Raw genomic sequence first — 20,774 nt, 5'->3', positions numbered from 1 at the left:
ACATCCAGATACAACATCATAGCATAGAGGAGTTGGAGTCATCAGTGTTTAAAATTACAGTCCATGATGACCAGCCAGTCTTGTCCATAGAAGACAAATGTTTCCTAGCCATAATGGAAAGAGAGTGTCAGCAGGATGAGCAAGGAAACTGGATCAGCACCTTTACCCCTTCACGAGAACCCAGAGACAAGTTACCAAATAATGCGTGTCATGGCGGCAGCGTTTGAAAGCACTACAAAGAAACATGGAAAAAAACCCACAGTGTGGCAACAGACAAACATGAAAGGAGAGACTCCTCTCTTTGTAGCGGTGGATAAATGTCTTGTGGAAAACATCCATTTTCTGCTACTTAATGACTTTTAACCCTGATTTTAAGAATGAAGATGGGAGATTCTTCTTTATTCAGAGTTCCTGAACGTTGAACTTCAGTGAACCACAAGCAGTTTCCCAATTCTGCAATCAAGATTGTTTAGAAGTTTACAGTTAGCATAGTGGATGTATGCATTAGTGATAGATAATTATTAAGAGTATTATATAGTAGAATAGTTAAGTATAGTTAATGGAAGTTGATAAGGTAAAACTTCCAGAGAGGAAGTTCTGAAGTGTCATGCCCCCACAGGAGCCTTTGTTTTAGCTTCCTCTTTAGTTTCCCACAGTTAGTATGGGTTTAGCTATGTTTTATGTATAGTATTCAGTGGGAGGGAACCTAATTTAGTTCTGTCCCTTTAAGAAGCCCTAGGGCAGAGTGTTCTATGGCAGTTATTACCCAGCAACCCGTCTGGTTTTGGCAGTTAGGTGCCAACGGAAGCTGGGTGACAGCAACAAGTTAGACAGTCCAAGATGTTATAGGCTCACAGTATTTAAGTTAAACAGTCAAAGATGTTATAGATTCACAGTATAGATGTTATAATCTCACAGTGTTTACAATAAATGCCAGACTCCAGAAAGTTTCTGCAACAAAGTAACCTTTATTTAGTTAGACCTGGGAGGAGTCAGGGTCTGTCAACATTGTTACAATTAAAGCTTTAAGTATTGAACTGTTAACTGAATCAGTGAGTCTTACATTCTGCTTTGGCCGGGTGCAGGGCACCTAAATAACCACCTGGGAAGCAGAACGCCGACCCCCTCAGGTGGGCCAGAGAGAACGAAGAGGAGGAACAGGACAGAGCGGCTGGAGCCGCCGCCGCAACCAAACCGCCCCGACGCTGCAGGAGGCTTAAGGCCGCCGAGACTGCAGATGCCGCCGCCATGTCTGTTTACAAGCGCGCGCCAAGCCGGGCAGCCCCCTGCAGCCGCCCCTCCCGCTTCCCAGGGCAAACCCACGTGACTCTGACGCACCGCCGGCGACGCGGGTCCCTCCTGGAGCGTGGCTGAACGGAGCGTGGAGGCGAGCCTTTGTCAACCCACCCTTCTCCACCGGACATTGTGAGATTGGGAAAGGGACACGAGAAACCAGTCCTATGCGCCAATGGGAGTCTAAATGTAATATTGTTTATCTCTACGTAAAAAAAACATCAGCCGCACATTTCCCTAGATTTTTCTCCATGCAGTTGGCAACCCTACACTGAAGGGGGAGCGGAGGAATGTTGACTGCAGTTCAAGCGAGAAACAACCTATATAGAACAAAAGACATGCCCCCAGGTGACGTGGATTGGGGGGGGAGTACAGGGGAAAAATCCCTATAAAGAACATAGTTTAATCCCAGTGAAATGTGGGGGCGCTTGCTTGGCCACTATTGGCCGCGCATGAGCGTGTGAAAGCGTCGCCATAAACTCCCATTTCCCACCCCAGTTTGGGAATTTAAAGGGCCAGAGTCATTCATTCTCATGCCCTTTAAACCACCAGCTGATTGGGAGAGGCAGCGAGTACGTCTGGTCAAGAGTTCCCTCTGCCAAGACTCGACTTGTTCGACGCAGCAGCCGAGGCGCCTCCTGTGAGCAAGGCAAAGAAAACGGAGAAACTTGGGTGCTGGGTGGTTTCCGGGCTGTAGGGGAAGAAAGCCTTCGACAATACATAAAACGGCGAAAGCTGCGCTACCTTTGTGCTCGTCGTCCAGGTACCGAACTCGTACCTCCTGCTCCTCCCCCGATTTCGCCTCCGAACTGTACCTCCTCACGGCGGTCGAGCAGCACCCGCGCGCCGACCCCCTCAGGTGGGCCAGAGAGAACGAAGAGGAGGAACAGGACAGAGCGGCTGGAGCCGCCGCCGCAACCAAACCGCCCCGACGCTGCAGGAGGCTTAAGGCCGCCGAGACTGCAGATGCCGCCGCCATGTCTGTTTACAAGCGCGCGCCAAGCCGGGCAGCCCCCTGCAGCCGCCCCTCCCACTTCCCAGGGCAAACCCACGTGACTCTGACGCACCGCCGGCGACGCGGGTCCCTCCTGGAGCGTGGCTGAACGGAGCGTGGAGGCGAGCCTTTGTCAACCCACCCTTCTCCACCGGACATTGTGAGATTGGGAAAGGGACACGTGGTCAAGCTTCGCTTTTCAGGCAGCTGCAGGGTTCAATAGGAAGATTTAGCCGCTTTTTAGGGAGTTTTTCTGGCGTTAGTGAAAGTCTGTTATTACATTTCGGCTGTAGCCCCACGAAGGCATTTCTGGAATAAGACTAATTGAATTAAACGGGACTGACTGATTTCCAAGAAGCCCTGATTAAAATTGGTCATAATATTATGAAATTTGTTGAAGGCTTTTTCTGTGAATGACAGAAGCTTCCTGACACCAAATACTCCAAAACTCAGCAACATATTCTTCTTCGGGTCCATATCTTTCTGTCATCTCGCCTTTTACAAACCATAGGTTGATTTTAAACTACCAGGATGGTATCTGAACTAAGCTAGCCTTTATCATGTCTCCACCTTTTCTATCTGCCATTTAAAATTTGCTTTATTGAAGAACCCAAAAAGAGTCTGGATGAAACCATCAAGTCAGAGTCATTTGAAGTTTCCATCAACCAAAGAAGCAGGATGTGAAAGCATCTGCCTTCTTCAAATAACCAAACCTATGAATCTGCAGGTTTCATTCAGTTTATACACATGTGAACAGACTAGTCTGTTCAAAATAAAATAGATGTCTAGTAAAACCTCTAAAACCTAAACTTATCCCAAATCATTTTTAATTAGGATAGGCAGCATTTAACAGTGCAATATCACTTTATTTCTCAGGACTTCTTCCCATTGTCCATCAACACATGGACAAGATGGAGTCCCTAAGTAACTGAGCCCATCCAAGATAAACAAGGGGAAGAAGAAGAGTTGGATTTATATCCCCCCTTTCTCTCCTATTGGACACTCAAAGGGGCTTACAAACTCTTTACCCTTCCCCCCTCACAACAAATACCCTGTGAGGTAGGTGGGGCTGAGAGAGCTTAGAAGAGCTGGGAATTTTTAACACTCCCTTGACAGTCTGTTCCCCTATAGGGTTAATTCTGACCTTCCTGCATCAAGAAGAAGAAGAAGAAAAGTACTGTTTTGGCTAGACTCATATCCTATAGTTTTCCTTTTGCCAGTCTTTTCCTAGCATTGCAGCATACTGCAGTGTGTTTTAGGGTGGAGGGTTGTACTCCACAAGAGTTATTATCAACACAACATTATTCATTTTCCTGGGTTTCTACTTGTTTTAGTTTCATCTCTCATCATGGTTCCTTGTTTGTTTTCTCTCTGAATATTTCTTTCACCAAGCAATATTTCTGAAATAAGTGCTAAAAATTAGAATGGTGATAATACCCCTGTAGACCTCTCTTGAATTTAAGATATTGCACAATCAGGGGATTAATCTTCCACACAAAGTCTTTAATTAGTGGCATATCTGCATTAGTTAAGCTATCAGTCTAAATGTAGTTCAACCAGATTGGGCTGCAAAAGTTTCAGTAACTTAAGTTCAATCAACAAATTATACAAGACTCTAAAGAATCTTATGAGTCTTTGTTTAGTACCTTCCCTAATACATTTTATCAGAGGTAAAGCCAGAAAAGTGTTTTAGGTTTATGTCATAAATGCTGCTTATTGCTCATGATTTATATAAATGGGAACATTGGAATTAATGAATGTAGTAGATTGGATTTTTGTTTAAAACAACTGTACCAACTTTCTGTGAGAATTGGTTAAAATCCAGCTCAGGATATTCCATTTGGAAAGTGTTAATGACACTTTATCTATCATTACTGTTTTTAAGAAAATTCAGTGTCAGTGAACCTTCAATCCGATTTATAAATTACCGTGTGTGTGTAGCTTTTCTTAACAATAATAGAGATTCTCTTTTTGAAAAACATCTTCTCACATTATAGAATAAACCAGTGGGAAAGTCCTGCTGGATTTTACTATTTTTAAGTGTCACATTGCAGTTTTCAAGATGCCCAGATACTCCTCCCTCTCCACTGGAATTTCAAGTATGAGTCAGAAGATCTGGGCAAAAGGAAAGTTTTCCATATACAGGACTCTTTCATTGTTCACTGTGGTTTTACTTCATCCCACTCATTTTCACAGTAAAAATAGAAGAAAAGGAGTTTCCAGAAAAGCATATTAACTTTCTTATAAATATTTTAGAAGTTACAGAAATGAATACTGTATCTTATTGAAATTCGTAAGTGTCCACACTAACATTTTCCGCTCCCAGCCACAAGAGAATATTTTGCAAGGAAACATTCAGTAGGAACAGAACTCAGGGCTACAAGGAAAAGTTTACTGGATGATATGCATCTTCTAAAGAAAAATTAGAGACAATATAACTCACTACAACTTCCTCACTACAACTACAACTCACACTCTCACTTTCCCCCACTGCCTCACCCTTTAAATGAAGATAGCATGATGTGTAAGGCACTGGGTGCTGCACCATCTGCCAATTAAATGTTGCCTCTGTTATCCTGTGACTTGTGAATAAATACACCTTAGTAAGAACAAATGGGGGATGAAAGGAAACTGTTCTTTTTATTCCCCTAGTTTCCACTTGACAGAAGTCTACCATAGTGATCCCCAGTGTGGCGCCCACAGGCACCATGACATCTGCTGATGTATTTCTTCACACCTGCTTGCTTCACTGCCCACAACTGCAGTCCCAACAAGTGTGAAATGAGTCACAAAAACAGTTATCTCTGTTACAAAGAGGCAGGGGACTGGTGCAAGGGATCAGGCAGAGCTCTTCAGAGGGAGGGAGGAAAGAAGGTAAATGAGCAGTGGAAAGCAATTTCGCAAGTGGGATCTTGGCTCTTTTGTACTGTTAGATCTACTACCTAGTGTTTCTCTTCCTTCCCTTCTATTTGCCTGCTTCTTCACCTAGCAGTGCTTCCACAGTCAGCCGATGGCAGTCAGCTAGTTCATCTGCCAGGAACTACTTCACACTGCTTTCATCCTGCCTCCCTGTTTGCCCTGCTACATTGATCGCATTCTTCCTTCTTTCCATCTCTACATTCTCTCACCTTGTGGAAAGAAAGATAGTTTTAACCCCCAGATCTCACTCACTCACTGTGTGAAGATGCCCCCAGCTTCCTTCTCCCCAAGTTTCTCCAGGGTTCTTATAGGGAGTCCCTTCTCCTCACCCCCTTTTTAGGATAGTGTGAGTGAAATACAGGACATTACTAGGTTTATAGCTACTTTCTTTGCTGATTTTGGAAGGGGACTTATTCTGAGGCAATTGCCTGTAACTACTAAACTGCCCAGTTAACAGACGCACATGATTTTTAAAAAGATTCTAATGATATCCATTCTCTGATGTGTGCCAAAGAGGACTAACTGGAAACAAAGGAAAAAAGTTGGAAGGAGCATTGTTCCTTGGAGTATTTTATATCAGTCTTGCAAGGAAGACACAAGCAACCATGATAACCTGATTAATGGGGTGAAAGTGGTAGGGTCCTTACCTGGGAGTGACCATGTTCTCCTGGAGTTTGTTATACAATGAAAAGAGGATGCCAAATCTAGTCAGACACGTGTTCTAGACTTTAAGAAAGCCGATTTCAGTAAACTTAAACTACTGGGTATGATCTCATGGTTAAGAATACTAAAAGAGAAGGGAGTACAAGATGGATGGGAGATTTTTAAAAGTGAGATCCTGAAAGCACAATTTCAAGCCGTTCCAATGAGAAGAAAACATGTGAGGTGTCTAAAGAAACCAGGATGGATATCTAAAGAACTCTCAAGTGAGCTAAGATATAAAAGGCACATGTACAAGAATGGAAAGGGGGCGGGGCAGAGAATTACTAAAGAGGAATTCAAATAGCCAAGACATGTAGGGAGAAAGTTAGAAAAGCTAAAGCTCACAATGAGCTCAGACTTGCAAGAGATGTTAAAAACAATAAAAAGGGCTTTTTTGGTTGTCTGTAGCAAAAGGAGAAAAAAGGATATGATAGGGTCACTGCATGGAGAAAATGGTGAAATTCTAACATCAAGAATATCATGGGGCAACTTGGTAGATGAAAGGAATGCTATGGACGCAGCATACCTTGATTTTAGTAAGGCCTTTGACAAGGTGCCCCATGATATTCTTGCAAGTAAGCTGGAAAGATATGGACTAGACCAGGGATCTGCAAACGGTGGCTCTCCAGATGTTCATGGACTACAATTCCCATCAACCCTACCATTTGACCATGCTGGCAGGGGCTGATGGGAATTGTAGTCCATGAACATCTGAAGAACCACAGTTTGCAGACGCCTAGACTAGACAGTGCAACTGTTAGATGGATTTGCTGTTGGTTGACTGGCTGAATACAAAGAGTGCTCATCAATGGCTCATTTTCATCCTAGAGACTAGTGGGATGCCACAGGGTTCTGTCCTGGGCCAGTGCTATTCAATATTTTTATCAATGACTTGGATAATGAAATAAGGGACATGTTAATAACATTTGCAGATGATACTAAATTAGGAGGGGTAGCTGATACCCTGGAGGACAGATGCATGATTCAAAATGATCGGGACAGATTAGAGAGCTGGGCCAAAACTAACAAAGGCCCTTTCCGCACATGCAAAATAATGCGTTTTCAAACCACTTTCAGAACTGTTTGCAAGTGGATTTTGCTATTCCGCACAGCTTCAAAGAGCATTGAAAGCAGTTTGAAAGTGCATTATTCTGCATGTGCGGAATGAGCCTAAATGAATTTCAACAGAGATGAATGTGAGATTCTACTTTTAGGCATAAAAAAATGAAATGCACAAATATAGGATGGGTAACACCTGGCTTGACAACAGTACATGTGAAAGGATCTGGGAGTCTTTGTAGACCACAAACTGAACCTGAGTCAGCAGTATGATATGGCAGCCAAGAAAGCTAATGCAATTCTGGGATGCATCAATAAGAGTATAGCATTTAGATTGTGGGAAGTAATTGTACCACTGCATTGGTCAGACCTCACCTAGAGTACTGTGTTCAGTTCTGGGCACCGCAATTTAAGAAGAATATTAACAAGCTGGAATGTGTCCAGAGGAGGGCAACAAAAATGGTAAAAGGGCTGGAATCCATGCCCTACAAAGAGAGAGGGAGCTGGCGATTAGTCTGGAGAAGCAAAGGTTAAGGACATGATAGCTATGTTTAAATATTTTAAGGGATGTCATGTCAAAGAGGCAGCAAGCTTGTTTTCTGCTGCCTCAGAGACTAGGACACAGAGTAATGGATTCAAGGTGCAGGAAAAGAGATTCCACCTGAACATTAGGAACAACTTTCTGACTGTCAGAGTTGTTTGACAGTGGAATTCACTGCCTCGGAGAGTGGTGGAGCCTCCTTTTGAGGTTTCTAAATAGAGGCTGGATGAACGTATGTTTGGAGTGCTTTCATAGTGTGTTCTTGCATGGCACGGGGTTGGACTTGATGGCCTTTGTGGTCTCTTCCAACTCTATGATTCTATGGCAGCCAGTTTTTGTGTTTAGCCTCTCCTATAGCAGTCTTTCAAAAATACCAGAGGTGCACACATATTTAACAGTTCTTCAGTAGGAATGTAAGATAGCAAAATCAGTTTCATCACCAGCATGGTGTAGGTTCTGAGAGACCCAAATTCAGACTACTACTGTGCTATGGAAAGGAGCTTGTTAGATGACCTTGGGTCAGTTACACACTTTCAACCTAACCTATCTCCAGGGGCTGTTGTGAGAATAAAGTGAAGGGAGAAAGAATGTTGCAAGCAACTGTGAGTGCCAACTGGGAGAAAAAGTAGAGAATAAATGAAGTAAAAAAAGAAGAATTTTGTACCAGTAGAACATTGTTTTCCAAATTCGGCGCAGTGGAACATGCTGTTTGCAGAACCTTTTGATGTGGCTGCTGAGGCATGGAAGTGGGTTAGACAGGAAATAACATGTCAGAAGTGACAGGGGAAGGCTGAATCAGAATCAAGAAGAATTGGGAGTAGAATTTGCCACCTTCCATCTCTCTGGTGACAACACGATTGGTGACAGACTGACACATCTGTGGCCATCTATGTTTTCCCATAACTGAAGCCCCTTCCTCCACTCTAGGCAAGCAACAGTTGAGCCAGCAATGCTATAATTCACTTTTTAGTGAATAGATAGGCTAATAGACTGTGATGTGGGAAAGGGCTTCTAAAATGTGTAACAGTGAAAAATGCTTACTTTCTGACTGATACTCCATGCTGTTCAGATGCAGCCACTCATGCATATCTCACCATGTTTAAATGAAATGTGAAGCTGTGGTTTCAAGTTCCTTTTTCTTATTATCAGTAACCTCCAGGAGTTGTCTCTACTAAGCAGGCACAGGAAAGTTCATATTTTTGTACCACCTGCCTGTGCATTGAATATAGGGTTGGGTTGCTTCTTTATGGTGTTATTCACAAGGTGAGAGAATATAGTTTATTACCTTGGGAATGCACTTCAAATCCTGTTTTTATTTTCTTTGTTTAAACAGTGCTATGGCCAAAATATATTTCAGAATTGTTATCTATCAGGTATAAACAAGAAATGCTGCATTCCCATTTTGGCACAATGCCTCTTTATTTTAGAGGCATCTGTTTCCTCAAATTGACTATTCTCCTTGTTCGGTACAACCTTGAGTTTATAAGAATATGAAACACCATATGTTCATTTCAGCAGTTACTTTTCCCATAAGAGTTCTGCTTTTTAGGAGTATGTTCATTCCAAAAGCACAACCTTGGTGATAGTTTCCCAACATTTATACCCAGTGTGCAATCTGGGTACAAAAAATGACTTTATAGTGCAATCCTAAGACCAATTATGCTGTTCTTTAAGACCAATATTCAGTTATAAGTATGCTAAGTGAGTAAAGGTCCACTGATTTGAATTGAAGTAAATTTGAAATATGTCGTACAAATACCTTAGGAATTATAAGAAGGAAGGTACTGTGGTATGTAGTATTTGGGAAATTAAAATGGTTGGACACATGCTGCTGTACTTTCCTTTCTATAATTACCTCAGATACATATTTGTTACACCTGTCCTCCAAAAAGTCCTGGGACGATCAGAGGAATGGTATACCTCCCTTCCTCTGACAGATCTTCAATCTGAAAACTTGGATGGAATTGCTGGCTTCTGAGCAACTGTCAGAGTCTACGGGTATACACTGTTCATTCAGTCTATGTATGTTCTTGTAGCCACTCTATCGATGTATTTTTTTTAATCTGCTAGTCTATGATTTGTAACAAATAGTTGATTATTGAAAGGAGCTAAGCCAAATCTGTTGTCCAGGGAAAAACTATCAGTTCTGATAGGGAGACTCATGTTAACACTGGCTGTGGATAAATTAGCATCTTTAATTGGTTCACCCCTAGAAGCTGACACAACCAGAGACTCAGAAGCTAAATTTTACTTTTTCCAGCACTGCTTTGAAGAAGTTCTTCCTATGAAAAGCTGGAAAAATGCAGCTGAGACTTACCTTTGCCGCCATTGCTGCCTGGGAGCGGGGCGTGAAGAAGGGCAGGCTCAGTGTCCAGTCCTGCATGGGAAGGGACTTCCAGCTGCAGGCACAAGCAAGCGATGTGGCTAGAAGTGGCAGGGCTGCTGCCTTATATGGGTGGACTGGGTTAATCCTGCTCCTCTTCTCGCCCAGGTTTTGACAGCTTCTCTTCCTCACCCAGCCTGGCAGCTGCTTACTGAGCCACAAGGAGCAGCCAGGGAAGCAATCCTTAGTGCCATGGTTTTGGGAGAGCCGACAGAGGCCGGAAGTGAGCAGGACAGCAGAAGCGGCTGGCTTGTGGAAGCAAGCAAGTGAAAATCAACTGGCTTTCAGTGGGCGGCTTCTTGTGGTGTGGTTTTTGGCAGCTTGGGAGTGAGGACATCGGGAACAGTGATGGGGTTTTTCTTTTTGGAACTGTGGGTGGGAGATGCCAGCAAAAAGAACTCAAAACCCTCATCATGGGGAGGGGGTCCCAGGGGCAGAGAGAGCTGGCAGAAACAGCAGACGCAGCCTGCTGAGCTACAAACAGTGCCAGGCCCCTTAGAGACCAGGGCGAGTGAGGCAGTAGGGGTGGCAGTCCAACTTGATCCAGGAGTGTTGAGCCGCAAGCAATCGCAGGACCCTCTCAGGCAGTGGCATATTGACAGAAAATGGAGCCCAGGGCAAGACCTGAGTTTTCACTCCCAATTGCGGGGGGAGGGGGGCAGGGCACTGACCTGTGCATGGGGGAGGGGCATTCAAACAGCAGTGAAATGCAGTCCATCGGCAGAGGATGGACTTGATGCTCCCAGCAGAGAACATGGTTGCCCACAGAAGCCCAAGAGATTGTGTCAAGGTCACCTTTCCTGCCGTCGATCGCCCAGCAGCTCTTCTTCTGGTGAGACTGGACATCGTCCGCACCGGCTGTTTTCATTGGAGAATGGGGGAGAATGTTCCTGGGTTGCCCCACTGGTTAGCTAGGTGTAGAAGGTCCAGCTCTGGCAGCGGGCCCAGGTGTCAGGCCATGTCTGCAACATCAGGGAGAGTAAGGCCAGATACCCCCTGAGATCTCCCCTACAAGTTAAGGTGTATGCCTTAGATGGCTACTATGCTGATGTTTTCTCCCTCTTTAGCCTGATGGATTCCATGGGGTCACAGGAAAATATTCCACCAAGGAAGAAGGGAGCAGAGCAAACCTTTGATAAACAGATACAGGGTTATGGGCAGCACCTTTATCTTCTTGTTGTTTTGACAATAAAAACTACTTCCATACATTCTAATTTGGTGTGATCCTTCAAGTTTCAAAAATATCAATTCTTGTGCCTAACTATTCTGTAAGAGGGGTCAATGTAAGGTGTAGTGAAGTCTGAGGAGGCCCTAGTGGCCAGAGAGATGGGAGGAGGGGAAAAAATCAGCTGTCTTATCCAAGACAATACTCTCCTTTTAAAAAAAAAAAAACTCTCAGACTGATTTCTACCTAGGGATGGGTAGTTAGGGTACAAAGGAGTTCATGGGGGCAGCAGAACAAGACTCATGAAATCCTTTCCTTGTTTGTAGTGTTGCCAACTCCAGGCTTGGAAATACCTGGAGATTTGAAGGTGGAGACTGGATGGTGAGGTTTGGGGAGGAGTAGATTATATAATGTCATATAGTCCACCTTCTAAAGTAGCCATTTACTTCAGAAGAGGTGGAATAAATGTTTAAAATAAATAAGCTATCTATTAAATTTGGAAATCAGCTATAATTCCTGGAGATTTCCAGCCCCCACCTAGAAGCCAGTCACTCCAGTTGTCCAAGGACATGTTCCAACTCTCTAGAACAGGGGTAGGGAACCTGCGGCTCTCCAGATGTTCAGGAACTACAATTCCCATCAGCCTCTGTCAGCATGGCCAATTGGCTGATGGGAATTGTAGTTCCTGAACATCTGGAGAGCCGCAGGTTCCCTACCCCTGCTCTAGAACAAGTTGTTTCTGTATGTTTTCTCAATGGAGGAAAAATACAGGCAGGGAAAACTGAAGGAAAAGGGTTGAACAGTCTCTTTCCTACCCAGGCTGTACTTTAAAAATATAGGAATTTGTAATGTGCAATGTCACATCTCATTTGATCTTAAAATCTTAATACCTTACCTACCTTCCACAAGCCCTTTGCTGTTATATCATAAAATGGTAACTTAGAAAAAGCAGGATATCAATGCAGCTACTTTGAAGAAAGACGGTTTGTTTTTCTTTTGAAGAAAAAGCAGGTTTTTAGGAGAGGCAGCATGCTTTTGGCCAGGCGCAGTATGTTCTCGGTATGTCTTAATCTAGCCCTAAGACTAAAAGCCAACTAGATATAACAGAGCTACACATATGTTTTCTGTTCTTGTGTAAAGCAGGATGTTCTGATTGTTTTTCAAGTATATATCAGCATCAAGACAGGCAATAACACCATCTACTGGAACTTGATGACCCAATAACCAGGCAGGACTGAGACTATTTATGGAAGTGTGCACACAGCTGTCACTGCAGCCAGTAACAGCTGGGCTTAGACCAGCATCCTGCAAAACCTCATAATGGATTTTCACTGTAATAAGCCTCACTGGTAGAATAGAGGTCCCAAACAGTCATCAGTCAGCCAGACACTCTGTGGCTAGATCTGAATCTGAGCCTCTACACAGAGATAGCTCTTCATTCCAGGGACTCTGGGGATCCCTCACCAAGGGTGGGTTTCACTGACAGGTTCTTCTGTGGCTTCCATGTCCTGCTGTTAATTAGGACCCATTTGGGTTTCTAGTTCTATGGTCTCAGCAAGTGGCCTATGTTAGTCCTGGGTGTCTGAGGGCCCAGGATATTGACCTCCACAGCATTAGTCACCTCCTCATCTTCCAAAGAGTTCTCATTAGACCCAACCCTGACACAATGGATGGAGGGTGGTCTATTTTTTTTTTTTTACAAAATACAAACTATACAGGTGAGAGAACTTAAACTGTGCTTCCTCCTTCACACTGTCTCACTGTACTCCTTAATTTTGATGGTTTGGCCCCCAGACTTTGCCTGGTACTAGAAATGAGTCAGGCTAGAAGAAAAATAATTCCAGCAATGGAGTATAGTAAAGACAGGCAGGGTTTAGCTGCCATCCCTGGGAAGCTCAGTTTCTAGCAAAACATAAACACAACAACATTAGATGACAAGAAGAACAAGGATTCCCTTATGATATCTAAGATAGCCATTAGAGATCAAAAAATCTGGCCATTTATATTTTGATCTTTTAATGGTAAGATAGAGATGCACCATTCAAATAGTGATGTGGCTATAATTGACCTTGATTGGAATGGGGTGAACCACACTGCAAAAGTATGTGACATCATCCAACCTTGCTCCATTCAAAGTTTGGGTTGCTGGGGGTTTAGCAATGTCTAAACATGACTATTTGTCATTGTTGTGCAAGAAAGCAGTGATTATGACTGAGTGCTGCTATAGCAGGATGTTCTACTGAGTGAAGCCACATCCTTTACCTGAGACCCTGAACAACCTTGTCCCTGAACATCCCCAGTAGCGTGACTTCCCTGCTACACTCCTACTTCTTCAAAGCTGTTCCTCATATGCACATTATCCTTGGCAAGTTGCTTCTTCTTTTCTCCTCCTTTGTGGAAGCAGAGAGGATGAAGGACAGATTCCTGATGTAAGCCACAGAAGATGACTGTGGGGTAGACAGAGGTAGTGGTGGGTTGATTGAGAGTTGATGGCCATCTCTTATTGCATTGCTTCATCAAGGGTTTTATTCCACAGAGCTTCCCTAGTGGCAGTATTTTTCCCATGCAAATGGAGACTTTTAATAAAATAATTTAATAAAATAATTGCACAAATTGCAAAGCTTCTTGCACTGGTGACAGTGCTACCACTGATGGATCAGATGCATGAGACAGAACCCATTTTGTTCTCAATGTTTTTTGTTGGGTCTGTATGGCGCGTGTGTGTGTGAATATTCCAGTCATCAGCCCTCCACTTCCTTCATTCTTCCCACCATGTCATATGCTATGCACCTGTTACAAGATAATCAATTATAGTTTATAGAAGTTGGGTTATATAAATGTAATGGACCAAGGAATTTTCTGGAATATTTAACTGTAGACTAGCACAGTATCTTTCTGTTCAACAGACTCCTGAACCCAGAGATGGCTGATTGGCTGATGGTTAAAAGCAGTTCAGGAATTGCCTTTGCTAGTCAAATGGGGACTGAGAGTACCTTCCCCTCACATACCTTCTTTCTAATAACTACTAAGCAAGTATTGGCAAGCCAAAGCAAATATATCACTTCTGTTCCCCATTAGCATTTTATAGTTCAATCCTAAACACAGTTACACCCTTCTGAGTATATTAAGTCAATGGGCATAGAAGGATATTACTCTTTCTAGGATTGTGCTATTAAAACAGGATTGAGACTTTAATTCATTTTTATTAAAATGGTTACTTTAAGTGATTTATCTCTTCTTTCTTTCCTACTCCTCAACCAAGACCATGATCCAAAGAGCAACTTCAGGCTACAAATTGAGCTTGCCCTGCCCCAGTTTTTTTTTTAACTTTCTGTTTCTTTAAAAAAAACACTAAAGACATATGGAAACCCCCGAGAAACTTTCATTACCTACACATCATGTTTGCATCTCCTCTCAGTTCCACATGTGTTTTGCTATGCATTATTGAAGAAAAATGTGAATCAGAAGTACCTTTGGGCAAGGAGACTAAGATATTCTAGTTGCCTAATAGAACCCCTAATAAATCATGACCCTCTACTAAGAACAGTTGCTAAAAGGCTATAACAAAGGACAAGGAGTCATTTCCTCCCTGTAACTGAGACAGCAGAGTCTTCATATTAGCAAATCCAAAAAGTCTCTTATATTCACCATATCTCACTAATTTCAAAAAGGCAAGGCATAGGCTCCTGATTGTTATTCTTCTGAAGCCTTGCTTATTATAGGGAACATAAAAGCAAATATTTGGACTGTTTTCAGTGTCAATGTCATAGTCAAGTTAGAAGTAAATATTTACTTTTCTAATAGCATCTGTTCCTGTGTCACTATATACAGTCTGGAATCTATAGACCTTTGTCTGAAAAGTTCAACTGGCAAGTTTGTGTGAGCTAGGAAAAAAGAAATTGTATCTGCTTTGCAAGAAATTAGATACTGTCTTTTGTCAGAGTTGGCAGCAGTTGGCAAATAAGATTTACATATCCAAACACCTCATTAAAGTTAATGAAGACTCTTAAGTAATAAGAGTAGATTAATAGGCCTGTCATGTGATGTTATTGTGCAAACTTTTCTTTTCAAAGTGGACTATTACCTTTTTAACCAGGTAGCATTATTGTACAATTTTGAGCAATTTCATTGTCATTTCATTGACATTTTCCTTTAGTAAAGGAAATTGCACATGGCTAATCTACATAGATGTAAAGGGGCAGTGCAGCACTAAGAAAGCATTCAGTGTGATTTTCTGCTTTAGAAAAAATAACTCACAACTTGGATGAGAAAGTCAATGTAGCTGGTGAGCTGAAAGTTTTAAATATGCCTTTTAAAATAAATATTTGCTTCTTTATTGTATACTTATCTCATTTTCTAGCTAACACTTAACATTCATAGCAACTTATAACAATTTAAAATACAGAGGTACATAAAATATAGTAGAAAAGGAAACAGAACATGAGCACATAAGAGCTCTGCTGGCTTAGAAGGTCAGCTAACGCCATGGTTCCCACAGAAGCCAGCTAGATGTCCCAGAAGGCCCACAGCAAAGAATCGCTCAGAAGCCCAAACTTCCCTCTGTTGTTCCTGCCCCACCCCTCACCCTGGCCTGCAATTGATATTCAGACACAGACTTATTCTGAGATGGGGAGTACATTAGGCATCATTCTTAAATAGTGAAGGTGCCTACCCTCTATGAAAAATGCACCTACCCTCTATAAAGTTTGTTTGTTTATTCAACTTTTATCCTACCCATCCCAACAAAAGTCAAGCTTAGAGCGGCTAACAATATTCTACATCAATAAGTTAAAAAACCGAAGAATATACAAACCAACATAAGACTATAAAACCTGATTTATCAATTTGTCTAAAATATTTAAAATATTTAAAAGATGACAGCTTTAGTTATTTCCTTAACAAAGTGTGAGCAAGCAGCAGCAGCCGTCAAAATCACAGTAACAAGAAAAGGGGCTCAGTGCAAGACAAACATCAGGGAATCATGACCCTGGAAGGGTCCAGAAGGGAGACCACCTGATGTACACAGATCTTCATCTGACAGGCCCTGTGAAACTGAAACAAGTCTCGCAGGGCCCAGGTCCCATTCAACAGAGAGTTCCACCAGGCTGGTGCCAGGGCAAGAAAATCCTTGCTCTGGTTGAGGACAGGCAGATGTCTTGTGCCAGGGATCACCACTAAATTGTTTCCAGATGAGCACTCTTTGGGGAATATACTGGGAGAAGCGGTCGAGCAAATGCAATGATACTTGACCATTTTGTAGTCTAAGGAGAGCAGCGAACTGTTTCTTTGTTCTCCCTTAGGTCTAGGGTTGCCAGCTCCAAGTTAAGAAATACCTGGAGATTTAGGGAATAGAGCAGCGGTTCTCAACCTGTGGGACCCCCTTTGGGGGTCAAACGACCCTGTCACAGGGGTCGCCTAAGACCATCGGAAAACACATATTTCCAATGGTCTTAGGAACCAAGACACAAATAATTTTATGGTTGGGGGTCACCACAACATGAGGAACTGTATTAAAGGGTCGTGGCATTAGGAAGGTTGAGAACCACTGGGATAGAGCCTGAGGTGTCTATCCTCCAATCAATCTGGGAGGTGTCCGGACGGATTGTTTGAGAAACAATAGAGTGAATTGTAAGAATAAATTAGTTGCAGAAGGGAGTATCTGGGTTAAGATAATGCAGGGAGGCAATGTCATCAGGGGTCCTCTTGTGGCTGGAAATGAGTATCCATTCAGCAGGGCTACTGTATCATGTTGAGGACATGTTCTTCCCTGGCTGTGGTGCTGAAATGTACTGCTATGGCAAGCAACCTGAGAGCATGAAAACAGAAAGAAGAAGAAAAAGTCCTGGAAGTTCCTGGTAGGTAGACCTGGCTATTGTCAGAGAATGGGTTCCCCATCTCTGCAACGCCAGCATCATCCTTTAGGCTGGCTGGCACACGGGCAGGGATACCTGTGAAGCACTTTCCCCACTATGCCAGACCGGTATGGTAACAGCCTGGCTGCTTAGTACTGTTCAACAACAGTCATCATGTGAAAGCCAACGTGGTATAGTGGTTAGAGCTTCACGTTAGGGTCTGGGAGATCCAGGTTCATATCTCTAGTCTGCCACAGAAGCTCACTAAATAATGCAGGGCATTATGAGAGCAAAATGAGAGCAATTAAAAAATTAAAGGTAGGTTGGCTGGGTGGCAAGGAGAAAAGGATGCAGGAGAAGGCTATGAGGGCTTTCAGATAAAAGAAAGAGGAAACAGGGAGGGGAAATGAGACATTCTCCCTACAAGTCCTTTCAGATTCCCCACTTTTATTTACTTAAAAGGAAGACACTTCTAAAGGTAAGATGGTCTTCTAAATAAGGTTATACATAAAAAAGTTTTTTGAGTACCAATCTTGTAACTTGTATGTAAATTTAAGATGACCCTTTATTTTTCTTAGTGGCATTTCTGGTAGTACTGTTAAAAATACCTTGCATGGAAAGGTTCCTGCAGGGATGGAATTCACTATTTAGAGACACTCACATTTTAAAAGCTAATCTTGAAATTCTGAAGCCATTTGTTCAGCGTGATCATTGGACAGGTATACACTTTTCCCCCAGTGCAAATCTTGTTAATTTGTGGTCAGACTAACTAAGTCCTGGAGAAAATGTATATGTGCTTTCCCCCCCATCTTGTTGAAACCGATGAAGCCTTGTTTGGTTTCTTTGCATTGTTGACGTAGATGAGGTCTAATTAGTTTTGTCATCCAATTTTGGCAATTCATCCTGAAGAGTTTTAACTGCTTGCCTCAGATAGAGTTCTATTTAAAATAATGAGCTCAGAAGACTGCAAGTACTTCAGAAGTTTTTTTTTATAAATAACCTTCTCAGTTTACAGTTTGAGATATTCACACATTAGTAAGAAGCTGACTCAGTTAATCTTCTTTAGAAAGAACTCTTTGTTATGCAGTTCAGCTTTTCACATCATTAATCATCCTTAAAAGCATCACATTTATGAGTATACCATGTTAAAGGTAATTTTTTTCTGGCAGCACCTACATAATGCATCTAGAGAAATTTTCTATAGAGCAAATGTTTAATGATAGTAAAAGTATACTACAATATAATTAAAATACAAATTAATCTCCGTGAAGACTGCAGGAAGTTTGTTTTGTAAATCCTAGTCAAGTGATCAAAAATAACAGGCAGGTGCTGTGTGGTAGACGCCAAGAGTGACAATAGCCTTGGTGAAGGGAAGGAATCTTTCTGTTGACAACAACTTCTAATACATCAGCTTGGTAGTAGAAGCACTATCTTCAAGCTTACTGTTAATGAACTCTGGGTCCTTTCCTGGTAAAAAAATGATGGCAGGTTAATTGGGGAGATCAATTTCATGCCTAATTCTGCAAGCATTACACCTTGTTAGACATGCCCATCCATGTGTACTTTTGACTTTCCTGTACGAGTGACACCAAATTCACAGGTGCTGTGTTAAGTGCCATTTAGCCCCACTCCTATCTGAAAACAGAAAGGAAACTTTATATGTCCTAATAATATATTAGGTTTCTAAAATCAGTTGATGAGTGTGAAGGAAGGTTGATTTACAATTGTATGTTAACCCTCCAAATCCTTCCTGCATTTTGCAACATGTTATCCTGCCCACAGTCTTTCAGGTATCTTTGCCTTACCACGTTCTTCTGGTTTGGTGTTCTCCCAGCACCAAATGGGCATTTGAGGAGAGTAACATGTAGCAACAATTGTGCAACATGCTTAAGACGGCTTGAGAAAGCAGTAAAGGAATCACACAGGGAAGGCTAGGTTTCCTTTATACTCCACCTAACCTCTGGGCAAACTTTGCTTTCTTGGCTGTTCACTGGATGTTGCAGGTGCAAGGGAGAGAGGATGAACTCCAAGGGACTAAATAGAAATTATTACAGGACCAACACCAAGAAATATGAACCAAAACTGAAAATGTATGAGAACATTGGTCAGAACTTATGCTGTATTTAAACTGTTGACCCTTATGGCAAGTCAGTCAGAAACCTGTGGCAAATTAGCATTTTACAAGCATTTTCCCGCTGAATGTCCATTGAAAATTATTGATTGTTTAACAAGGATGCTGAGAAAACTGAGTGGTTTCAGGTAGACTGTTGGAATTTGTAGCCCCTAAATTATGAATAAACTTTGGAAGACCTGAATGTTTAGATATGATTTAGATATGAATGTTTAGATATTTCCACAAACTGGAAAAGTCCTGCTCATGTCAGCTTTACCTGTGATTTTGAAAGGTTTTAAAAATACATTCTATGGTGATCTCCTGTCTAGTTTTATGAACATCTGTGAAACATACAAGACAAAACTTCTGCTAAAAGATTGTGGGAACATAGATGTATATTTCCCGTTCCAAAAGATTATTTATTCATTTAAATCGTTGTGCAACAGTTGGCAGATGATCACAAACTGTTTCTTCCTGAAGTGTTGACAATGTTCTAAACTTAAAGCAAAGTCCACATTCAAGTGATATTTGCCATTCAGTCCACATGCTATCCCCTCACTCTCCAGTCTCCTCCTACTCCTGCTCTTTAGTGCTGAAAGTGGTCATGGCTGGTTTAACTGAGTCGGCTTTGAATGCTGAATGCAAAAGTTTGTAACAAATGGGTTTTATGTGAGAATTTTATTTTCCCAGTGCAGTTTTTCCCATGGATTTCTGTTTACTTAACTTTCAGCTTGATGTTGTAGTTCATCAACTATGCTGAGAGAAATTCTTTTGATTTCATTACATATTTGTTGCCGTTTACCCCCCAGTTGAATTTCAGTTCCCATAACCTTTAAGTGCCAGAAGTAGTCAAACACCAGAACAGAGGAATTCCCATCGCTCTAGTGGAAGCTGTGGAAATGTGCTGAAGTATAAAACAACAGACCATTTTCAACAGTCAGTGTAGGTTCTCCTAGGGGGAAAATGACAGTTGTTAGACTTACAGAAGTATACTTCAAGAGTTATATATTAGCTCATCTGTTATAAAACGTATGAGATCAAATGCTTAAAGCCACACTGTGAATATATATATGTGTGTGTATGTATATTTATATGTGTAAGATGTATGTGTATGTATATGTATATATATACACACACACATACATATATGTGTGTGTGTGTGTATGTATATGTGTGTATAATAATTTCCTCAGGGTACCTCATAAATCCCCAGGGAAATGAAGGAAAGCCTAGATTTCTTCCCTTTTAGTATCAGCTCTCATAATCCTCAGTAATCTTACTACATCTAAACTCACAAATTAGAATTAATTTTACATGTTATACAGGAGGGAAATGTTGTTTGAATCATTTTCATGATATCATGACATTTCCAAGAAAAAAAATATTTTAATCACTTGGCTTTTTCACATGGCATTTTATTCTCCACTTTCTCCACCATCATATTCTATCCAGACAATGGTCAACAATAGGGTGTTGTGGGTTTTCTGGGTTGTATGGCCCTATTCCTGTAGTATTTTCTCCTGATGTTTTGCTTGCATCTGTGACTGGCATCTTCAGGAGATCTGGTGGCAGTAAAGCAAGGTATAATGGTGGCTGCAATGCTGGCTATGCTTAGTTCTGGCAAAAGAAGTCTAAATGCTTATTCCTGATGCTGTTTCATAGTAAAGAAATCAACTGAATATAGAGTCTTATTATTGAACAGTCTGGGGCATGACAGTAAGTCTAAACTTTCACTCACAAACTGATTGGGTGG

General features: G+C 41.9%; 1 protein-coding gene and 1 long non-coding RNA gene across 4 annotated transcripts in view; one reads left to right on the top strand and one right to left on the bottom strand.

The window, feature by feature from the left end:
- AUH (AU RNA binding methylglutaconyl-CoA hydratase) overlaps positions 1-20,774 on the bottom strand; it is a 99,678-nt gene that overhangs the window by 42,123 nt on the left and 36,781 nt on the right. Inside the window, exon 1 of one of the 3 annotated variants that reach the window (XM_048504748.1) lies at positions 2,038-2,325. The exons of 1 other annotated variant lie outside the window; for it this stretch is intronic. In XM_048504748.1, the coding sequence (XP_048360705.1) occupies positions 2,038-2,272 (235 nt within the window). In that variant the 5' untranslated portion in view covers positions 2,273-2,325. Of the gene's footprint in view, positions 1-1,122; positions 1,338-2,037; positions 2,326-20,774 lie in introns of those variants that run through there. One more of the 3 variants, XM_048504746.1, reaches the window with a different exon arrangement.
- LOC125437273 lies at positions 1,645-2,672 on the top strand. Its single transcript, XR_007245156.1, has 2 exons — positions 1,645-1,975; positions 2,029-2,672. It is a non-coding gene; the product is annotated as an uncharacterized LOC125437273 (long non-coding RNA).

Source organism: Sphaerodactylus townsendi, linkage group LG07 (genome assembly GCF_021028975.2).
Source record: "Sphaerodactylus townsendi isolate TG3544 linkage group LG07, MPM_Stown_v2.3, whole genome shotgun sequence".
Classification (NCBI taxonomy): domain Eukaryota; kingdom Metazoa; phylum Chordata; class Lepidosauria; order Squamata; family Sphaerodactylidae; genus Sphaerodactylus; species Sphaerodactylus townsendi.
This window is presented reverse-complemented; position numbering and strand designations above follow the sequence as displayed.